The sequence below is a fragment of the Oncorhynchus mykiss genome, chromosome 3, assembly GCF_013265735.2.
Source record: "Oncorhynchus mykiss isolate Arlee chromosome 3, USDA_OmykA_1.1, whole genome shotgun sequence".
In the NCBI taxonomy this organism is placed as follows: Eukaryota; Metazoa; Chordata; class Actinopteri; order Salmoniformes; family Salmonidae; genus Oncorhynchus; species Oncorhynchus mykiss.
The window spans coordinates 58,151,293-58,175,743 of NC_048567.1; the positions used below are offsets into that span (position 1 = coordinate 58,151,293).

The following is a 24,451-nucleotide window of genomic DNA, read 5'->3' on the forward strand; positions in this document are numbered from 1 at the left end:
TTTTTCTCTTCTTGTCTCCAAAATGATACATTCTGCTCTGCTCTCTGAAATCTGCCGTATTTCAAAGGGCTCAATGTCTTTAATGAGCAGTGGTGTTCTGCCTGTTGTAACGGAAAAAGGATGTCAGGAATGAAGCTTGTGATAATGTGCCCGACCAGGCTCCACTAAACGTTTACCACTGTTATGGTAATATCCATGTTTTTCAACCTCACTCGCCGACCGACCAAAGCCTGCAACACTGCCATTTTGTTGTGCTGTTTGTTCTGTTATCCATCCGCCACTCAAAATTATCTTCAAATAACCATAATGTTTAGTGATACAATGTCTGTGTTGGTGGTAGGAGTCTGTATGTTTCTTTTTAATGCAAATGCAGTTGTAGTCCTATTTATTTTACTGGGGATCGACGACACAGTGTCCCCCCCCCCCCCCCCCCCCCAAATGTAATATTTTCCCTTTCTATTTCATTCTGAAACGATCCGGGCTGCAAAACTGCAGTGGCAGCAAACATTGACAGACAAGGAGTAAAGGCTATTGAATCTGAGAGGGGAGATAAATTGACATGAGAGGTCATCCAAATGACTCAAATGTGGCCCTTTACCTTTCAAGGCAGGCAGGCAGGCCAGCATGAAAGCAGGTAGACACATCAATGGAAACTCGGGCTGCTCTGAGGTCCAGAGGCCCTCTCTCTCTTTCATAGCTCCTGCTGCCTACCGGGAGAGTAAATGGCCTCTCAGTCACCACCAGCCTCTATCAGTTCCCTCTCAGTCACCACCAGCTCTCTCCCTGCCTTCAATGGGAATCATTTCAGCTTCAAAGGTACTAGACACATCCATAGAGACTTCTGAGAAGAAAAACATCAGGCACACTGGTCCAATCCCATACACCCAAACTACTGATATCTTATAGCCCTTAGCTCTCTTATTGATACCGTATAACCCTTAGCTCTCTTATTGATACCTTATAACCCTTAGCTCTCTTATTGATACCTTATAACTCTTAGCTCTCTTATTGATACCTTATAACCCTTAACTCTCTTGTTGATACCTTATAACCCTTAACTCTCTTGTTGATACCTTATAACCCTTAGCTCTCTTATTGATACCGTATAACTCTTAGCTCTCTTGTTGATACCTTATAACCCTTAGCTCTCTTATTGATATCTTATAACTCTTAGCTCTCTTATTGATACCTTATAACCCTTAACTCTTAATGATACCTTATAACCCTTAACTCTCTTATTGATACCTTATAACCCTTAACTCTCTTATTGATACCTTATAACCCTTAACTCTTAATGATACCTTATAACCCTTAACTCTCTTGTTGATACCTTATAACCCTTAACTCTCTTGTTGATACCTTATAACCCTTAACTCTCTTGTTGATACCTTGTAACCCTTAGCTCTCTTATTGATACCTTATAACCCTTAACTCTTAATGATACCTTATAACCCTTAACTCTCTTATTGATACCTTATAACCCTTAACTCTCTTATTGATACCTTATAACCCTTAACTCTTAATTATACCTTATAACCCTTAACTCTCTTGTTGATACCTTATAACCCTTAGCTCTCTTATTGATACCTTATAACCCTTAACTCTTAATGATACCTTATAACCCTTAACTCTCTTGTTGATACCTTATAACCCTTAGCTCTCTTATTGATACCTTATAACCCTTAACTCTTAATGATACCTTATAACCCTTAACTCTCTTATTGATACCTTATAACCCTTAACTCTCTTATTGATACCTTATAACCCTTAGCTCTCTTATTGATACCTTATAACCCTTACCTCTTGTCGTGGAAATTTCCTCTATTTACTAAATCATGGGAGCAAACCACAACACAAGTCAGAGTTAGTTATCAAAGTCCATCTTTAATTATATGAGCTTTATCACAACCCTGTGACTCTCAGGCAATTCAGTGTCTCTCAATGAATTCTCTGAGAGCCCCTTCTGCATTGCAACTGCAATCCTTTAATAGCAAAGAACACACATAGTCAGACAGCATAGACATAATAAATCGTTCAGCTTTGTCTCCTTACTCAAACCACGAAACCATAAACCAACCCTCCATATCAACAGGCATATATCAAATTGTCATTTAGATACAACCAATTCTAAATACAACCAATCCTGGACAAACTCACGGAGAGGATAGAATGATTCCAGACACTGCCATCCTCCTTTCCCCAATGGGAAAAGTAGGGAGTGACTGGCACAGACACAGTGGAGCAAAAGATATGTTTACACATGATGACCCCTTGACCTCTCCCCTCTCTGCGTACCATGCAACTTAGTCTTGACATAGAACAGATAGCTGCAACCTCGCCACAGTATTATACAAAAATACCATTCTGATGAGAAGTAACTTACAAACATATGATGAATATAAAACATTTTACCTATGTTACCAACAAATTCTGATTATTCCACAACACTCTCTTATTGATACCTTATAACCCGTAGCTCTCTTATTGATACCTTATAGCCCTTAACTCTCTTATTGATACCTTATAACCCTTACCTATCTTATTGATACCGTATACCCTTATGCTCTTATGTTGTCAGTAAAGGTCGATAACCCTTTTTGTTTACTCATTCTACATACCAAAAGTTTTCCCACTCAAAAATGCAAGGATTTTATAGCAAGTCACAGAGCACCGATTAGGCAAATGCAAGCATTTTTTTGTATTGACAAAAGTGTATGTACAAGACAATAATCTTTGTAAAAGCAGCTGTCATCACACATATACTATTCACCTGTATTTTGTGGAATATCATTACCTGATGTGTAACCACTATGCTGGAGCTCATATTGAACAAGCTCATACATTTTACTAAAGGAAAAAAAAGACATGCCTTAATCTGGCACAAACCATTTACACCTTCAAACAATAGGCCTAAATTCTTAATGAACAGTGATGATCACGCTTGAAAGGTAATACTATTACACATTTTACATATCAATTGCCAATAATTCTCACAAAATCCTTATTAGCATAAACATTTGCGTTTACAATAAACTTTGAAAGCTCCCCTAAAGCAGATGAAACCAAATTATGTAACCCCCCCCCCCCCAAGACTGTGGCATTTGTTATTTTTCATGATAGCACAATGTTTGAAGTTATTAGTGATAGCATAGTCATAGGTTAGCAATAGTTAATAACATTTGAAGCAAACAATTCATACTTTGCGTGTGTAGAGAAATGGCTGGAAATGGCAAAAATTTGTACCAGCTGTGAAACATTACCCCATTTCCTCGCTCCTGTAAAATGAACCAAAGCCATGACAATGAGCTAGCTATGCAATACTGTCACCCTTGAGAGGACACTTTTAATAAGCCTCTGGTAACAGAAACCATTGCACAATAACGAGCTAAGTACACTACATTGTTTTCTCCCATCTATCTACTGTACCTGGTAATATGACTCATTTTATAAGCTTATCTCGCATTTTATAATGTGAGACAACACCTTGTTAGCATTTTAAAATGCATTTACATACTGTAAACAACCTAGTCTCTCAGTATAGGACACACCACACAGTCATTGACACACACACATATACTATTATACATGTATTTTATTAACATTTTGTTTTATCATACTCACTGGGATTTTTTTAATATATATATATATTTTTTAACTGGGCAAATAAGTTAAGAACAAATTATTACTAACAATGACAGCCTACCATGGAACAGTGCATTGTTCAGGGGTAGAACAACAGATTTTTAACTTGTCAGCTTGGGGATTTGAACCAGGAACCTTTTGGTTACTGGCCCAATACTCTAATCACTAGACTACATGCCACCCCAATAGGAATAGCTCTCTTAACATTCTTCTTTGTACATAAAGATCTAGATCTTGCAATATTCCAATGCAATTTATTCGTAATCATAATCTTCAATGGACTATTTTTTTCCCTACCTACATGAATTTGAGTCAAGAAGAACTCAGTTTGCAATATCATCAACATGCTCCATCTTTAAAATAATCACCTTTTCAAACATAAAAGCTTTCAATGTTTAAAAAAAAGACCTTGAATCAAACTGGGGAGGATTTCAGATAGATAGCAGCGGTGGAATTAGATTGAAGAAAAAAGGGGGGGATTAGATGGTTGACCTTTTCATATTCCTCCTCCGGTACTGAATTTGCTTGAGGGCACTATAGGGCCTAGTGCAGTGGTGCATTGAATTATCACCACCACTCATGTGCTGCCACTCATGTACACACACGCACACATTCCATAATAGCGTTAGGAATACAGTGTGTATGAGAGAGAGAGAGAGGATGCTTGTACGCCTGAGTGTTTGAGGATTAAAACTGTGAAACAAATGATTGGTTCTCTTCAGGATGAGGAGGAGAGGAGCTAGTTGTGGGCAACAAGGTGGTGTCAAATCTTTAGCAGAGCATGTGTCATTCTGTTGAAAGATCACACAGTGGCTGACAGCTCCTGGCAGGGAAACATGTTGACAGATGCCCTGCTATTGGAAGGTTGGGATGACTTTTTAGTTGGCCAGGCTTTCACCTTGGTGAAGTAAAAAGTACAAAACATAAGGGAGTTGACAGATAAGAAACAAGACTTGTAGAGACTGTTTTGTAGTGGCCTGACAAAAGGCGAAGGATGTTACGTCTTTGTCGAGAGTAAAAGGTTGAGTCAGACAGTGCCAACACCACTTGTGTGTCTGTTTCTTGTCTTTTTGGCATTGGCTTTTTGGCAAACAAGTAATTGATAATTGTCTCGTCTCTCGTCGTGTCCTAATGATACGTTATGAAAGAGCTCTGTACTGCAGACAGTGTTAGAAAAAATTAACTACAGAACGTTGTGATCTACATAATATAAAGTCATCACCAGCACAAAGTAGTGGTCTTTTGTGTCTGTCAAATTTAAACAAGTGTGTGTCTACAGAGAGAAGAGTTTGTATGGGTAAGCATACCCAGGAAATGGCTTAGTCACAACAATTGTCTACTTATTGTGACAGTGATTGAATTGAACAAACTGTATTGATCCACAGAGAGGGGCATTGGGTAAAGAAGACAATATCCATAGTTACATCCACATCTGAATAACATGAATAATGCAATTATCACACATATGATCAACTCATTCATTCCTTCAGCTCATTTCATTCCAAAATATTTTATAACCGCCTCAAGGTAAATACACAGTCACTGCAACCTCATTCATGCCAGTTGACTACTACAGGTACATGTTTTGATTGAAACATGCAAACCATCCATCCCATCCATGACATCTCTATCTCCTCTCTCCATTCTCTCTCCTCCATCCAGAGCCCATACTGTGTGATGTGGGGGAGTTTCACTGCTATGATGAGGTGACTTGCATCCCCGAGGGCTGGCTCTGTGATGGGGAGCCTGACTGTCCAGATGCCTCGGACGAAACCTCGGACAGATGTAAGTTACTATTTCACACGTTCATCCATCCACCCATTCACCAAACACTTCAATCCAGAAAGATGTAATTCAATAATTTACTCATCAATTTATGCACTCATTCACCCATTCACTATACAGTTAATTCCCGCCTACAAGGTAACCATATTATTTCACATTCTGTGATTTCTTATTCCATGCTTTATCCTTCCTCTAACTGAACGTATTCTTTATTATTTCTGTAAATTTCGAAATGCGTATTGCATCATCCTAATATCAATTTTAGATCTTTAAAATGATACTAGTGCTCATTTCATGATATTATCAAATGTGACCAGCTAAGAAATCACTGTAGCCAAGTTTACAATTCCCTCCACAATCTTATATATTGATAGTGAAGACCTTTCCCATTGAACTCCCATTTGTGAGAAGATGGTATAATATTGTCCTAAAACGTAGCGTATATCCAAGGTTGCAGTGGGCCAAGTCTCCCCTCACCAGGTATTCCATTATCATTTAGATTAACCGTGTTGACTCCATTTTATTTACTAAGCCTGTGGAGAGAAACCCTGAATATTCATCATGGGAATTTGTCGCAGCTTATTATCATGGATTATGTATTGATAGAAAAAGGAATTAGATCAGCTTTGAGCCCCGCAAAGAGAAGCACAGTGAAATTAAACCTTGTTTATAGGCTACCAGCACTGTGGCTCCAATAACCTAGTGCTCTGGTTCTAATACCTAACGGCAGATGAATGGCAGACAGATATTCGGTGTGGTGTGTGTGTGTGGTCTCTTAGACAAACTACAGCCTTTGTAAGGAGATATTTTATGTGTTATTAGTTTCGGCACCATGCAATACTTTATTGGTGCTTTGTGTTGAATGGAGAATAATTGATGGCTGTTTCTTATCCAACCGAAGATGAGGGTCTGTGTTTTATGATGGGTTTCTTGGGACCTGAGTTTTCCCAGTTGCACTCTCCATGCAGTAGTTGTGTCCCTCCCTGCATCTTCCAGGGAATGGTCATGTCATGGTACCATTTGCTAGTCCCAGGCTCTGCCTCAGTGGAGTGTAATCACCACATGGGAGAGCAGCCTTGCATTCCATTACACTGAGACACACACACAAACATATATATATATATACACCCACACACACCTTGCATTCCATTAACCTAAGACTGTAGTAGGCCACTGGTTTAGATGCTCAGCCATGGCATGGCTTACCCTGCAGGGACCAGACAGCTGACGCTCGCTACCGTTACCATTCTGCACCGGGGAAACTGGGCAACAGGACACTCTCCTGAGATGGCTGAACGCCAGTGAATTGTAAAGTGGCCATTCCGGAGATCTCAGAGCTAAGCAGACAGTCTTGACAGAGGTAATAAAGGGTTCAAATAAAACAGTGTTTGGGAGAAACATCCTTCTGTGGGTCCTGTGGTGGCTAGGGCTACTGTTCTAGAACCACATAAGCGTGTATATGCTGACTACTGGTTAATGACTGCATACACTGAGTGTACAAAACATTATGAACACCTGATATTTCCATGACATAGACTGACCAAGTGGATCCAGGTTGAAAGCTATTATCCCTTATTGATGCCACTTGTTAAATACACTTCAATCAGTGTAGATTAGGGTTGAATATTTTCCCTGTAATTTACATAAGTTCCATCCCGAAAATAAATCACTTTTCTTCTGGGTTACCCGGTATTTCCTGCCAGAACCGGGTCATTCAAAAGCATTATAAAGCAGAAACATGTCTGGATTTGATTAGAGCTTTGATCAGCATGAACATTCAAACATGATGCTACCTGAGGCTGATTAAATACATTTTATAAGCATGACATTAACGATATTTAATGAGCCCAAGACCAAAAAAGCCCGAATGATTGTACTGATTATATATGATATAGGCTATTGCACGTTACACACAACAGAAACACATAACAACCTATAGAGGTAGCTAGCTATATGCTCTTTTGGGTAAATAAATTAAACTACTGTACAGTAGATCCAGTAGGCTAATCTTTTGAGTGTGAACTGTATTACTGTACTGTTTTGTATTATACTGTATTATGTGGACTGGATTTAAAGATTTACGGATCATTCAAACCATGATATAGCACAAGAGACCATGCAATTTCTGTAAAGCGCATGCGCCCTACAATGTTACAAGTACATGCTAGCGAATTTGATTACAATTTTCAAATGTATTAGGGCCTATTTGTATAATTAGTACGCTGACAAATGCAGTTGAAGGTGGAAGTTTACATACACCTTAGCCAAATACATTTAAACTCAGTTTTTCACAATTCCTAACATTCAATTCTAGTAAAAATTCCCTGTCTTAGGTCAGTTAGGGTCACCACTGTCACGTTCTGACCATAGTTATGTTATTTTATCTTTGTTTTAGTGTGGTCAGGCGTGAGTGTGTTTGTTTTTCTATGTTGGTTTTTGAGTTCGGCCTAGTATGTTTCTCAATCAGAGGCAGCTGTCAATTGTTTCAGTTTTGGGTTGTGGGTGTTTGTCTTACGTGTCAGTGTTTGTCGCCGCACGGGACTGTTTCGTTCATTTCACATTTATTGTTTTGTATTTCGTAGTGTTCAGTTTATGTTTTAAAATAAACATTATGGACACTTACCACGCTGCGTTTTGGTCCTCCGATCCTTCTCAAACCTCCTCAGAGGAGGAGGAGGACGAGATCCTTTACAACCACTTAATTTTAAGAATGTGAAATGTCAGAATAATAGTAGAGAGAATTATTTCTTTCAGCTTTTATTTCTTTCATCACATTCCCAGTGGGTCAGACGTTTACATACACTCAATTAGTATTTGGTAGCATTGCCTTTAAATTGTTTAATTTGGGTCAAACGTTTCGGGGTAGCCTTCCACAAGCTTCCCACAATAAGTTGGGTGCATTTTGGCCCATTCCTCCTGACAGAGCTGGTGTAACTGAGTCAGGTTTGTAGGCCTCCTTGTTCGCACACACTTTTTCAGTTCTGCCCACAAATATTCTCTAGGATTGAAGTCAGGGCTTTGTGATGGTCACTCCAATACCTTGACTTTGTTATCCTTAAGCCATTTTGCCACAGCTTTGGAAGTATGCTTGGGGTCGTTGTCCATTTGTAAGTATGTTTTGTTGTTCTTATCTTAATCATTCTAATGACATCCTTGAATAATATAGGACTTGAGTTATATGCAGAAGGCTTTCACTTCTCTTCACAAAGATTGAATGGTTATGGGTCTGAATAAATAACTGCTATAGCCTACTGCCGTCGCACGTTCACTCTTCTTTCAAACTACCCATGAGTTCTATTGGCTGCTGTCACGCCCTAATCTGTTTCACTTGTCCTTGTCTCCACCCCCCTCCAGGTGTCATTTCCCCCATTCTCCACTGGGTACTTATACCTGTGTTATCTGTTTGTCTGTTTCCAGTTCGTTTTGTTTCGTCAAGCCTACCAGCGGTTTTCACTCTTTCCCGGTTTTCCCTCTGTTCCTGTCTATTGATATTCCTGAACCTGAGGCTGCCTGACGTCCTGTACCTTTGCCCCACTACTCGGGATTACCGACCTCTGCCGGACCTGACCCTGAGCCTGCCTGCCGTCCTGTACCTTTGTCCTACTACTCTGGATTCTCCCACTACTCTGGATTGCCTGCCTTGACCTGTTGTTTGCCTGCCCTGTTGCTGTAATATACATTGTTACTTCAGCACAGTCTGCATTTGGGTCTTACCTGAAACGTGATACAGTGCCTTGCGAAAGTATTCGGCCCCCTTGAACTTTGCGACCTTTTGCCACATTTCAGGCTTCAAACATAAAGATATAAAACTGTATTTTTTTGTGAAGAATCAACAACAAGTGGGACACAATCATGAAGTGGAACGACATTTATTGGATATTTCAAACTTTTTTAACAAATCAAAAACTGAAAAATTGGGCGTGCAAAATTATTCAGCCCCCTTAAGTTAATACTTTGTAGCGCCACCTTTTGCTGTGATTACAGCTGTAAGTCGCTTGGGGTATGTCTCTATCAGTTTTGCACATCGAGAGACCAACATTTTTTCCCATTCCTCCTTGCAAAACAGCTTGAGCTCAGTGAGGTTGGATGGAGAGCATTTGTGAACAGCAGTTTTCAGTTCTTTCCACAGATTCTCGATTGGATTCAGGTCTGGACTTTGACTTGGCCATTCTAACACCTGGATATGTTTATTTTTGAACCATTCCATTGTAGATTTTGCTTTATGTTTTGGATCATTGTCTTGTTGGAAGACAAATCTCCGTCCCAGTCTCAGGTCTTTTGCAGACTCCATCAGGTTTTCTTCCAGAATGGTCCTGTATTTGGCTCCATCCATCTTCCCATCAATTTTAACCATCTTCCCTGTCCCTGCTGAAGAAAAGCAGGCCCAAACCATGATGCTGCCACCACCATGTTTGACAGTGGGGATGGTGTGATGAGCTGTGTTGCTTTTACGCCAAACATAACGTTTTGCATTGTTGCCAAAAAGTTCAATTTTGGTTTCATCTGACCAGAGCACCTTCTTCCACATGTTTGGTGTGTCTCCCATGTGGCTTGTGGCAAACTTTAAACAACACTTTTTATGGATATCTTTAAGAAATGGCTTTCTTCTTGCCACTCTTCCATAAAGGCCAGATTTGTGCAATATACGACTGATTGTTGTCCTATGGACAGAGTCTCCCACCTCAGCTGTAGCTCTCCGCAGTTCATCCAGAGTGATCATGGGCCTCTTGGCTGCATCTCTGATCAGTCTGCTCCTTGTATGAGCTGAAAGTTTAGAGGGACGGCCAGGTCTTGGTAGATTTGCAGTGGTCTGATACTCCTTCCATTTCAATATTATCGCTTGCACAGTGCTCCTTGGGATGTTTAAAGCTTGGGAAATCTTTTTGTATCCAAATCCGGCTTTAAACTTCTTCACAACAGTATCTCGGACCTGCCTGGTGTGTTCCTTGTTCTTCATGATGCTCTCTACACTTTTAACGGACCTCTGAGACTATCACAGTGCAGGTGCATTTATACGGAGACTTGATTACACACAGGTGGATTGTATTTATCATCATTAGTCATTTAGGACAACATTGGATCATTCAGAGATCCTCACTGAACTTCTGGAGAGAGTTTGCTGCACTGAAAGTAAAGGGGCTGAATAATTTTGCACGCCCAATTTTTCAGTTTTTGATTTGTTAAAAAAGTTTGAAATATCCAATAAATGTCGTTCCACTTCATGATTGTGTCCCACTTGTTGTTGATTCTTCACAAAAAAAGACAGTTTTATATCTTTATGTTTGAAGCCTGAAATGTGGCAAAAGGTCGCAAAGTTCAAGGGGGCCGAATACTTTCGCAAGGCACTGTAGCTGCTTTATTTAACATTCAGCTAAAAAAGTAATAAAAATGTCCAGCAAGCTATTCTAGTCTAGCTTTTCCTACATGGGACACCAAGAGTTTAGGAACGTTTTTTAAGGAAAGGCCAGCGGAGCACAGGTACTTGCAAATTGCACAAGAGACAGAGGCTATAAGTTTGAATTTCTTACCTGAAAGAGGTAAGGTAGGACATACTGTAGGGATCTTGTTTTCAGCAAACAATGCCTGCAGTACCCCGCTCAGCCTTGAACTCTGTGGCTTCAATGAGACGGTGCAGTCATTTTCCCTTGCTACTGGTATACATACAGTATCTTAATTTAATCACATTAGATAATTTAGGACAGATACTGTATATTGTTGTTTCTGGTGTCTGGAATGATACCAGTTGTTGTTTACTTTGTATATGAAGAGGATATTAATAAGTGGAATATCTTCAGTTCTAAAACCATTCCAGTGCATAATTTATATGATGACTAGCGGTAGAAATAGGCCTACAGTAGCTTAATCATATTAGCATAAATTAGCAGACACGTACTGTAGGTATATCAGAGTGCGACATCTGTCTATCTGAAATGATATGCATTGTTTACTGCATATTTGAAGAGATTATTAATAAGTGGGAGTGCAGTTATAATGTCCTCCAGTGTCCTCTAATTTAACACTATTTTGCATAAAACAGTCACTCTTAATGGAATAAAAAGGCCTAAGCCGTTAGTGTACAAAAGGTACTGCCATTGGATATAGTAGGCCTGTTGTGTAATGTATGAACTGAAATGCAGCACACAGCAATTAATTTCACTTTTAATCACTTCTTCGACTTGTCCTGGTGCCACCGCAACAGACAGATTTGCTGTTTTGATGTTGAGAGATAGAGAAGTAGTCAGTCTGTAGTGAATCATCTGATGGAATTTTCATGCCCAGAAGATCAGATGAGCATGAAAAGGGTCAGTAGCTGCCTTAAACGTGGTCATGGAGGACTGCTTAGTTTGTGTTTGATGACTTAGGCTGCAATCCCAAATTGCACCCTATTCCCTATATAGTTCTCTACTTTTGAGTAGAGCCATATGGGTCCTGGTCAAAGTTAGTGCAGTACAAAGCTTTCAGGGGAAGAGGGATATCACAGCTACAACCTGTACAGTGTAAACTGTCTGGATTTTCTCTTTACATAAGTATCCTCTGAAAAATAATAGAAATCCATTGTGGTAGCAAAAGGATAGGTCTGCCATTACGAGATGATTGCAGTTTGCTTAATGCACTATGGTACTTTTGAATAGGTCATGACTTGTAATAATTGACTTTTGGTTCATTTGTGCTGCAGTCCACTCAGAACAAATGGCCCTGGCCACATTTCTGTCAAATCATCTTAACTTTACTTTGTAGTAATAATTGTATTTTGTGGATGTACTTGTAATTGCATACAACACTGTTGAACTAGAAATAATCATCTCTGATGATGGAAGTAGCCTCAGTTTCAGGTTAAAAAACATTCAGGCATGGGCTTAGCATTACAACGTTTTAAATGGAAATAGGGGAATGCCAGGTAAAGTTGTTGTAGCAGTCTGGGCCTACTGTATAATGTATCAGGGTGTTTTTTTCTGTCTCTGGCCACATTGAAATAAATATATTGTAAATGTGTCCATTCCCTGAGAGAGTTGGCAGCAGTAGGACAGAGGTTTAGGGGGTAATGTAGCATAGCACCTTGTTATTGAGCTGAAGGACAGACCAGGACTTCTGCATTATGTAATGTTTACCTCCCCTGGCTGTCCTGCAGCCTAGACACAAAGCCCCTGTTGACTCATTGGAAAATCTGAAACACATAGCCTGTGTCCCAAATGGCACCCTATTCCCTATGTAGTGCATTACTTTTGACAAGGTCCCATAGGGAATATGGTGTCATTTGGGACACAGACATAGTCTACTCATCAGCTCTTTTGTGTTCTGTATTCTAACACGTACAGTCTCGATCTGTAGTGAAAATGGATAGCACTTTTCAAGGATATGGTGTTTTAAATGAGTATATATATGTCCTTGTAATGTGCATGCTTAAGCTGCTTTTTCACCTTACGTTTCCCTTCAATGAGGGGAGGAGGGAGACGTGTCTCAGGTATTAAAGCTGTTCCAGTTCATATTCTGACAGCTCTGTCACTTCATTAGTTTGTGTGTGATTGGAGTGTCTTTGGTTAAGCAGTAAGTAAATGGATCTGGTGTTTAGATTGTTGTCCCTACACCAGGAAGCCTGTGTGATACAGATCAACAGAGCCCAAAGTCATTTACACCTCATTAGCATCCGAGTGCTGTTCATAATGTTCACAATGCTGTTCACAGTGTCTTGTCTTTAGCCTGTCATGTGCATCCTGTTCGTTTATGATCTAAACTCATAATTTCCCATCCAGAGGAGAGGGTTGTGTTGTGAGGCAGAGGGCTTTGGAAATCAGCCTTTTAATTTAGTGGCAGTCTCTCCCCATTTAGAGCAGGGCTCATATACTTCCTGAGGCTGCTGCCATCTGCTTATGGGGAGCACAGAAACAGACGCACCAACGATGAGGTTTTCAAAACTGTGTGTGTGTGTGTGTGTGTGTGTGTGTGTGTGTGTGTGTGTGTGTGTGTGTGTGTGTGTGTGTGTGTGTGGGTGTGTGTGTCGGTGTGTGTGTCGGTGTGTGTGTCGGTGTGCGTGTCGGTGTGTGTGTGTGTTCATGGTGGCCTCTAGAGGTGACATATCTGCCCTTGAAATAGCCTTTGCTCAGAATGTTTTTTTCACCATGCTGCATTGCAGCTAGCTCAGCAACTTGGCCGGTTATGTTTAGAGCATTTAAAATGGTTTGAGTCCTATTCCCACTGTCACTCCAGTTCCCATTGTGTTTCATCCATGGCTAACGTAGGATAGTACTGTTCTGTATTGCATCTCCTTGGCCCCTCTCTCCCAACATCTGCTTCAACAGTTACTCTTTTTCTCTTTTCTTTCTCCCTCTATTTATATTATAAAGGACAACATCTCTAGCTTGTTACCTGGAGCCCTTAAAAAGGAGCATATTTTATAACCTGTCAGGGTGGCTGTCATGGAACCATGGGGTGACATCAAAGTACTAAAGCCTACATTAGCCCCCTGCTGTTTCGACAGAGGAGTTAGTGTTGCAGCGCACCAGTGTGCTTTGAGTCAGAACAAACACAGACGACACATAAGGGCTATGCCACCTAAAAAGTCACCAAGAGAATGAAATGATACCCTGTAAGAATATTCTATTCAGTAATACAATATGGTTAAATGCATTTTGAGCTTCTGGGCTTTTGAATAAATTGTAATAAGCATAAATCAATAATTCCCATTCTGGTTTGTTTTTCATTATTGTAAGCACAGTTATATTATGTAAGTAGGGCCACTACTACACCATTCATTATAGGCAACATAAAAACATTGGTCAGAATCAGATAATTATCCTACAGGAAGCTGGATTGTAGCCAGCTGTTATTGAGTTCAACTGTAGCCTACTGTTTATATTAAAACGTATACCCCACCCCACACAGGGCTGCAATATACAATTACTTTTACTTGATTGCTCATTGAGTTACAATTTGGAGGTGTTGTGTCTTTACTATCATTAACTGAAGACTTTGTTTTTATCAAAGATTCTCTGTAATTATTATTATGCAATTAAACTGATTAATCATGTAACTGTAATTAACCTCTCTCAGCTAGGGGGTACTATTTTTATGTTTGTAAAAATAACATTCCCAATGTAAACGGCCTATTTCTCAGGCCCATGTGCTAGAATATGCATATAATTGACAGATTAGGATAGAAAACTTTCCAAAACTGTCTAAATATTGTCTGAGTATAACAGAACTGATATTGCAGGCGAAACCCGAGGAAAATCAAACCAGGAAGTGGCTTCTATTTTGAAAGCTCCATGTTCCATAGCCTGCTTTCGTCCATTTAAAGGGATATCAACCAGATTCCTTTTCCTATCGCTTCCTCAAGGTGTCAACAGTCTTTAGACATAGTTTCAGGCTTTTATTTTGAAAAATGAGCAAGAAAAATAACATCGCATTGGTGGATAGCTGGGTGTTCGCATGAGTTTTGCTTGCGTAACACAGTGGGGCAGCCATTGACTCTCCCTCTGCTACTGAAAAAGAGACAGTGCCGGTTGATATGTTATCATTATATATTTTTAAAACAACCTGAGGATTAATTATAAAAAACGTTTGACATGTTTCTGTGGACATTACAAATACTATTTGGAATTTTCGTCTCCGTTGTCATGACCGCTCGAGCCTGTGGATTTCTGAACATAACGCGCCAAACAAACGGAGGTATTTTGGATATTAAAATAATCTTTATGGAACAAAAGGAACATTTATTGTGTAACTGGGAGTCTTGTGAGTGAAAACATCCGAAGATCATCAAAGGTAAGTGATTCATTTTATTGCTTTTCTGATTTTCGTGACCAAGCTACTTAGATGCTAGGTGTTCATAATGTTTTGTCTAGTGATCGATAAACTTACACAAACGCTTGGATTGCTTTTGCTGTTAAGCATATTTTCAAAATCTGACACGACAGCTGGATTAACAAAATGCTAAACTGGGTTTTGCTATATTGCACTTGTGACTTCATGAATATAAATATTTTTAGTAATATTATTTGAATGTGGCGCTATGCAATTCAGCGGTTGTTGATGACAATTATCCCGCTAAAGGGATGGGTAGCGTCAAGAAGTTAACTAGGAAGTCGGGGCACCAAGAAAAATATTCAGGTTACAAAGTTATAATTTTCCTAATATAACTTTTCAGATATTTTCTTATCTGATCAATAGTCTTCTGATTAATGAATTCTTCTTTACCTCACGTTAGTCTCATTCCAAACGTCGTAAATTGTTGGTTATCTGCACGAACCCAGTCTTCACTATGAGTCATCCATACATCACTTGTCTTAAAACATTTATTTATTAACTAACTAAACAATCACAGAAGTGCACACACATACAAACAAAGTAAATATGGTTACAAGAAATGATAGGGGAATGTGCCCTAGTGGGCTAAACCGGCATGGCAGCTTGTTAGACAAAAGGGGAGTGGGGGTCAGTTGTGAAGTCACTACAGAGTTGATAATTGTAACAATTGAAATGCTAATCCTCACTCATTCTGGAACAATTGCAATCAATATATATATTTACACTCAGTGTGTCGTCAGGGTCTCTGTTGAAAAGTTTGTTTCTGTTGGAGAGTTTGTCCATCCTCTCCAACTCTCTTAGAATGGATAGTTCAGAGTGACATTCATTCATGTCGTTATAGAATAGATGGTTTCGGCGGTTGTCGGTCTTCGCGTTCAATGATACCGAATTCCTAGCTGCAGACTAGTAATTAATATCAAAGACTTGTTTTTATTCTGTCGGTATCGATAGTCTAAGAGTTTAACCACATGGGGTGGTTAAAAGATTCAGCAGTCTGGGCTCAAACCTTGGCCGTCTCGTTATCGAGGTAAGCTGGTCTGCAACCTTTGTCCTCTCATAATTGAGAGCAACATGGTCTCTTGAGAAATTCTTAAGGTGGGGTTTTAATTGGGAGAGCAGAAAAAGCTGTCTCATGACACCAGGTCCTAACTGTGCTCATGGGCGGTCCTCTGATTCAGTTAAACTCAAAAGGGAATTGGAGTTTCCTTCATTATCATTCTCACTCATTCATCTTATACAACAATTAGATGTAAACCTCATATCTGAGGCTATTATATAAACAGCGTTATGGTATTGTCTCCCATGAGTTTCACAAAATTGTACCAAATGAACTAGTTTTTAGGTGGATTCTTCACCGATCTTTTATACCTTCTCCGGAACATAAATTTTGTTTGGACCTCAAGTTCTGTGAGGTGGAAGAAATTCCTTTGTTCTCTTCTATGAAAACTATACTCTCTCTCTATGCTGTGGCCATGAGGAGATAATCTCCTCCAGGAATTTACGACCTCTCTCAGCCTGGGTGTAGGAGACAGGGAGAGGGGGATGGGGCTTGCTGTTCCCAAAGAGGGCAACGTAATGACAGCGGCTTACATGTGTTCTGTTTATAAGCCACACAACCACAGTATAGTACATGATTGTGCCAATAGTATTGATTAACGGAACATTGATAGACTGCACAGTCTGTAATCCCCCCCCCCCCCCTCCATATAATGGCCAAGTCTACACAATGTAGACAAGATTGGTTGTTGCCATTTGGACAATAATGTATTATTCATTTGAAGTGCCCCCCCCCTAAACAATCAGATGTATGCATTTGTATAATGATAGTCTAGCTAGAAAACATCGCTAAACAAGGAATTATGCTACTATTTCTCACAATACATTTATTTGACTTTTTTCTGATTACTGTGCTATGGTTTTTTGTCCATTTTGTTTTCTAAATCGCAAGTTGTTGTGAATTGGCCCCAGCCACAGTCATCACTGCTGGAGGCTGATGTATGGTTATTTTATTGTACAGTGAGTGGTTTTGAATTTGATATATTAACACAAGCAAGTTGAGTATAATGTTTGTCCACTGAAGTAATAGACTCTATTTCATTGCATGTTGATGACAATACTCTACTCTCTCTCTCACAAATGTGCATAATTCAATTCTCTATGTGATTTACAATGGGTATGTGGTCACATCACAAGAGTGATCCGTGGGCTTGGCTGTTTCAAAAACATATTAGTTCACACTATTTGGATAGTCAAACTATGCTCAAACTATCAACAGATACCCAAACTATCAACACGTGATAATTATTATATAGATACAATGAATCCTAGATATCTGTTTACATCCAATGGAAAACAAATCATCTCTACATTTATAGTAATGTTGAGGAGACTCGAGGAGATGACAAATGGACCAAAAGGCCTGCCGCTCATTTTGTTGACATTAAAAGATAAATTCACAGGGTCAACAATGTGAATGCCATTGTCTCAGAGAGAATACAAACTGATTAGTCCTGATCCAAACCCAAACTTTCACAGTACAATATACAGTACCAATCAAAAGTTTGGACACACCTACTCATTCAAGGGTTTTTCTTTATTTTTACTATTTAATAATACATTGAATAATAAAAGTGAACCCATCAAAGCTTTGAAATAACACATATGGAATCATGTAGTAACCCAAAAAGTGTTTAACAAATCAAAATATATTTTATATTTGAGGATCTTCAAAGTAGCCGCCCATTGCCTTGATGACAGCTTTGCACAGTCTTGGTATTCTCTCAACCAGCTTCATGAGGAATGATTTTCCATCAGTCTTGAAGGAGTTCCTACGTATGCTCAGCACTTATTGGCTGCTTTTCCTTCACTCTGCAGTCAAACTCATCCCAAACCATCTCAAATGGGTTGAGGTCGGGTGATTGTGGAGGCCAGGTCATCTGATGCAGCACTCCATCACACTCCTTGGTCAAATAGCCATTATACAGCCTGGAGGTGTGTTTTGGGTCATTGTCCTGTTGAAAAACAAATGATAGTCCCACTAAGCGCAAATCAGATGGGATGGCGTATCGCTGCAGAATGCTGTGGTAGCAATGCTGGTTAAGTGTGCCTTGAATTCTAAATCACTGATTGTGTCACCAGGAAAGCACCCCCACACCATCACACCTCCTCATCCATGCTTCACGGTGGGAACCACACATGCCGAGATCATCCGTTCACCTAATCTGCGTCTCACAAAGACACCAAACATCTCAAATTTGGACTCATGAGACCAAAGGTCAGATTTCAACCGGTCTAATATCCATTGCTCGTGTTTCTTGGCCCAAACAAGTCTCTTCTTATTATTGGTGTCCTTTAGTAGTGTTTTCTTTGCAGCAATTCGACCATGAAGGCATGATTCATGCAATCTCCTCTGAACAGTTGTTGAGATGTGTTTGTTACTTGAACTCTGTGAAGCATTTATTTGGGCTGCAATATCTGAGGCTGGTAACTCCAATGAACTTATCCTCTGCAGCAGAGGTAACTCTGGATCTTCCTTTCCTGCGGCGGTCCTTATGAGAGCCAGTTTCATCATAGCTCTTAATGTTTTTTGTGACTGCACTTGAAGAGTTGAAATTTTCTGCATTGACTGACCTTCGTGTCTTAAAGTAAGAAAAAAACTGTTGTTTCTCTTATTTGAGCTGTTAATTCCATAATATGGACTTAGCTTTATTTGGTAAAAGACCATCTTCTGTATACCACCCCTACCTTGTCACAGCACAAATGATTGCCTCAAATGCATTAAGAAGGAAAGAAATTCCACAAATGTAACAAGGCACACCTGTTAATTGAAATGCATTCCAGGTGACTACCTCATGAAGCTGGTTGAGAGAATGCTAAGAGTGTGCAAAGCTGTCATCAAGGCAAAGGGTGGCTACTTTGAAGAATCTTAAATATAAAATATAGTTTGATTTGTTGAACACTTTTTTGGTTGCTACATGATTCCATATGTGTTATTTCATAGTTTTGATGTCGTTACTATTATTTTACAATGTAGAAAAAAGTAAAAAATAAATAAAAACTGTTGAATCAGTAGGTGTGTCAACTTTTGACTAGTACTGTTTATGGCAAATATTATATTTTTCAGAGAAGTGAGTTAAAGTGAATCACTGGCCCACCCTCACTGAACGGTCTTCTGCCCTTAAACCAGGAGCACAGTGTGGGAGAAGAAGGGGACATTCACAAAGAGACTAAACACAAAGAACAACCAAACAAACAACAACTAATGAGATGTAGTTACCATTCAGATCTCCAAAGTGAGGACAGGGCAGGATACAACTCTGTATACCGACATATTCTGCCCAAACACACAAGTGCCTGATTCACACCATAGGACCACATTGAAAAGAAAATATCCAAGCGAACACCTATGGTGTGAATCAGACATTGGTGGTCCAGTTATTGCTATGGAGAAACCTGCCACTGCCTGCCTGTGGCAGGTATACTCTGATGAGTCAGGTAGAGAAAATGAAATTATATTGGGATGTGCAGTGTCTACTGTAGGTGCATGGGTAACCACGAAACCACGAAATGGACCCTCGGCTCTTATATGTCATCGGAACAATTTGTCTCCGCTGTCACAAGGTCAGGAAAATACAGAGCAGAACCTCCTGGCTGAGAGTAGCATTTAAAATGTCAATGACCTGAAGTTCACTGGGGGAGAAAAGGTTACTTGAGAAGAGAGTAGTGATGCACGATATACTGAAACTTTTGTACTTTTTCAATACTAGAACATGAAAAACAGTTTGATACTAGAATTTTTGTTAGTTTCGGTACTTCTGTCAAATGAGTCTCACGTCAGATGGATTGAGAGGATCGAGACTGTCTAAAAAAATTGTCGGAATATTCTCAAGGGGGCAGTAGTAAACTCAGCCTTACGTAATATATGTAACGGCGCCGGAGGGGATGGCTGCCGTTTTATGGGCTCCTAACCAACTGTGATATTTTGTTAGTTTTTTTGCATTGTTGTATTTTGTACATAATGTTTCTGCGACCGTCTCTTGTGACTGAAAAGAGCTTCTGTACATCAGAACACCAATTACTCACATCGAACTGGACAAAGATTTTTTCATTAATGAGTCTGACGTGAAGCATATAATGCTTCCCGGAGACCAGGCCCAAATCCTCCTCATCCGTGTGAAGAAAAGACGGAAATACAGAGGGCGGAGGTCTGGGTGCCTTGTGAGATTTCGTCGGCGAGTGAGTAAACCACCACTACTCTCTGTATTAATGGCCAAAGTGCAATCATTGGAAAACAAACTGGACGATCTACAATTAAGACTATCCTACCAACGGGACATTAAAAACTGTATTATCTTATGTTTCTGGCTGGCTTCTCCATGTTTCGGTAGGACAGAGCAGCTGCGTCTGGCAAGATGAGGGTGTCTAGTGGTCAATAACTGCTGGTGTGCATGTCTAATATTAAAGAAGTCTCAAGGTATTGCTCGCCTGAGGTACAGTAGAATACCTCATGATAGTCTGTAGACCACACTATCTACCAAGAGAGTTCACATCTATTTTATTCATGACGGTCTATTTAACACCACAAACCGATGCTGGCACTAAGACCACACTAAAAGAGCTGTATAAGGCCATAAGCAAACAAGAAAATGCTCATCCAGAAGCGGCACTCCTCGTGGCCAGGGACTTTAATCCAGGCAAGTTTAAATCCTTTTTACCTAATTTCTGTACAACGAGAGGAAAAAAACTCTAGAACCAACCCTAGAACCATTTAACAGGCAGTGTCAATACAGGTGTAAGAGTGAATCCTAATACACTGGCTCTGACATTCGTCAGATGTGGCAGGGCTTGAAAACTATTATGGACCTCAAAGTGAAACACAGCCGCGAGCTGCCCAGTGACGCGAGCCTACCAGACGAGCTAAATGCTCAATTTGAGGCAAGCAACACTGAAGCATGCATGATAGCACCAGCTGTTCCAGACGACTGTGTGATCACGCTCTCCGTAGCCGATTTGAGCAAGACTTTTAAACAGGTCAACATTCACAAAGCTGAAGGGGCAGACGGATTACGAGGACGTGTACTCAAAGCATGCACGGACCAACTGTCATGTGTCTTCACTGACAATTTTGAACCTCTCCCTGGCCGAGTCTGTAATACCTACATGTTTCAAACAGACCACCATAGGCCCTGTGCCCAAGAAAGCGAAGGTAACCTGCCTAAATGATTACCGCCCCGTAGCATTCACGTCGGTAGCCATGAAGTGCTTTGAAAGGCTGGTCATGGCTCACATCAACACCATCATGCCAGAAACCCTAGACTCACTCCAATTTGAATACCGCCGCAACAGATCCAAGGATGACGCAATCTCAAACGCACTATACACTGCCCTTTCCCACCTGGACAAAAGGAACACCCTTGTGAAAATTCTGTTCATTGACTATAATTCAGCATTCAACACCATAGTTCCCACAAATCATCACTAAGCTAAGGACCGTGGGACTGAACACCTCCCTCTGCAACTGGATCCTGAAATTTCTGACATGCCACCACCAGGTGTTAAGGGTAGGCAACAACACATCTACCAAGCTGATCCTCAACACTGGAGCCCCTCAGGGGTGTGTGGTTAGTCCCCTTCTTTACTCCCTGTTCACCCACGAATGCGTGGGCAAACACTACTCCAGCACCATCATGAAGTTGGAGTGCTGCAGAAATGGTTGTCTTTCTGGAAGGTTCTCCCATCTCCACAAAGAATCTCTGGAGCTCTGTCAGAGTGTCCATTAGGTTCTTTGTCACCTCCCTGACCAAGGCCCTTCTCCCACGATTTCTCAGTTTAGCCAGGCGGCCAGCTCTAGGAAGAGTCTTGGTGGTTCCAAACTTCTTCCGTTTAAGAATGATGGAGGCCAGTGCCCTTCCACAGATCTTTGCCTCGACACAATCCTGTCTCGGAGCTCCACAGACAATTCCTTCAACCTCATGGCTTGGGTTGTGCTCTGACATGCACTGTCCACTTTGGGACCATATATAGACAAGTGTTTGCCTTTTCAAATCAAAAATCAATTGAATTTACCACAGGTGGACTCCGATCAAGTTGTAGAAACATCTCAAGGATGATAAATGGAAACAGGATGCACCTGAGCTCAATTTCGAGTCTCATAGCAAAGGTTCTGAATTCTTATGCAAATAAGGTATTTCTGCTTTTGAAAAATTCTACATTTGCAAAAAAATCTACAAACTTGTTTTTGCTTTATCATATGCTATTGTTGTTGATGCAATTGGGGTTAAAGTTGTAAGTTCAGCTTACTCCTACTCTTGGAGCAGTGTTCTCCTATATATTTTCGTGAGCTTGATGGCTTTTTTCCAAACTTGAATACACCCACTCCCATTGTTTCCCTAGCTCTGTTCGTCAAACAAATGAACTGGCAATTTTCAGACGGACCTTATAAATATTGCTCATGCCATTTATTCCCATCCAAAGTGCTACTCAGACATTCCTCCACTGTCAGAGACCCAACATGACATAATGTAGCTCAAACACTCTTCTAGCTTTAAATAACTCAGCAGGGTCTCAAAAAGATTGACAACAGTGATAGCGCTGTGAATTAGTAGTGAAGTGAGGAGCTGACTATTCCCTAAGGGACAGTGCACTCTCTTATTCATGTCTCATTGTTCAGACACACACCCCTACACAAACTAACATCTTAAGTTTGGGACCTTTATTTTACCTTGTAGGTTTGCAGAGAGAATATTACCATTCACATCATCAGCTTAGGGAGTTGCAGCGGAGAAAAGAGGTGGCTGATTAGGTGGCCATGGTAAGGCGACTTGGTTTAGAATTCATCCGGGACACTGGGCTTGTCATTCCTCCTCTCACTACAAGTGTCATGGGCAATTAATGACCACTCTGTGTCAGGACCTTGGTTTACCATCTCATCCACAGGATTGTACCCTTTGCAGGGTAGTGCCTAATCACTGCCCTGGCCTGGGGCATTGGTGTCTGCTTTCACCAGAGGGATTTTTTCCCCTCTACTGCCCCATCTAACACCTCTTCGAGCAGCAACACCACTGGTCTCCCTTCCAGGAATGGACCAGGACCAGCTGCTTAGTTCTCAGACAATAGCTAGCAGGATAGTTGGTGTGGCGTTATGCAGGAATGTCTTACGTTGGCATATGTCTGTCTCAAGTTGGGGCTCCTGAGTGGCGCAGCAGTCTAAGGCACTGTATCTCAGTGGTTGAGGCATCACTACAGACACCCTGGTTCAATTCCAGGCTGTATCACAACCGGCCGTGATTGGGAGTCCCATAGGGTGGTGCACAATTGACCCGGTGTCGTCCAGGTTTGGCCAGTGTAGGCCTTCATTGTGAATAAGAATTTGTTCTTAACTGACTTGCCTAGTTAAATAAAGGTTAAATAAAAAGTTAGGATTCAATTATTAGAATCTACAAGTCTAACTTGTGCAGTTGGATCTGGTGTTTTTTTTTAAAAGTCAGAGTTAAAATACACAATATGGGCCAAGGAGAAGCTAGCTATGTATGATACCTTGATAATCAATATGGCTGGACAAGGAATCCACTGGCACACATGCAATCACAAGGTATGAGCGTTACAAATCTAAAACAGAGCAGTTCAGTGAGCGTCCCTACTAATATATTCTCAATGATTGTTTTCCAAGAATGTATCATTTGGCATACCGGTGGTGGAGCTCTGATTAAAGCGATAATCATAATAAACATAGCCACTGAAAGACTTTTCATTACACGTTAAAAATACAAAATAGATCGCCCAGTCCCAGCGGATTTCTCTACATTTACTTCTCTGAAGAATGTACCATGGTGTTTAATTAAAAATACTATGTGGATAGCGCAGATTGAAGATTTATTTTGGCTGTGAGTGGACTGACACCAGATAATGACATTGCATTTATTCTAATTTAATGGAAAGGATGAAGAAAAAAAAGCTGATGAATTTCGGCAGTTTTGAATAGAGTGGACCTACTTAGCTCCTTGATCATAGGAAAACATTTGATATCCTGAGCTTTTTGTGCACAGTAGTCTCTCTCACTGCACCCTCTGTAACTAAGAAGGATGTTACTTTTTTTCTTCATGAAACACAAACAGGTTGGGTTATGACCCTTGATGGTTATTAAACTGAACAAAAAATGTAAACACAAAAAATATAGTGTTGGTCACATGTTTCATAAGGTGAAATAAAAGATCCTAGAAAT

The 24,451-nt window shown here is 40.3% G+C and overlaps 1 protein-coding gene across 1 annotated transcript in view; it reads left to right on the forward strand.

The window, feature by feature from the left end:
- LOC110504354 (low-density lipoprotein receptor-related protein 1B) overlaps positions 1-24,451 on the forward strand; it is a 430,734-nt gene that overhangs the window by 111,436 nt on the left and 294,847 nt on the right. The window contains exon 3 of the mRNA XM_036965026.1: positions 5,305-5,427. Coding sequence (XP_036820921.1) covers positions 5,305-5,427 — 123 coding nt within the window. The remainder of the gene's footprint in view (positions 1-5,304; positions 5,428-24,451) is intronic.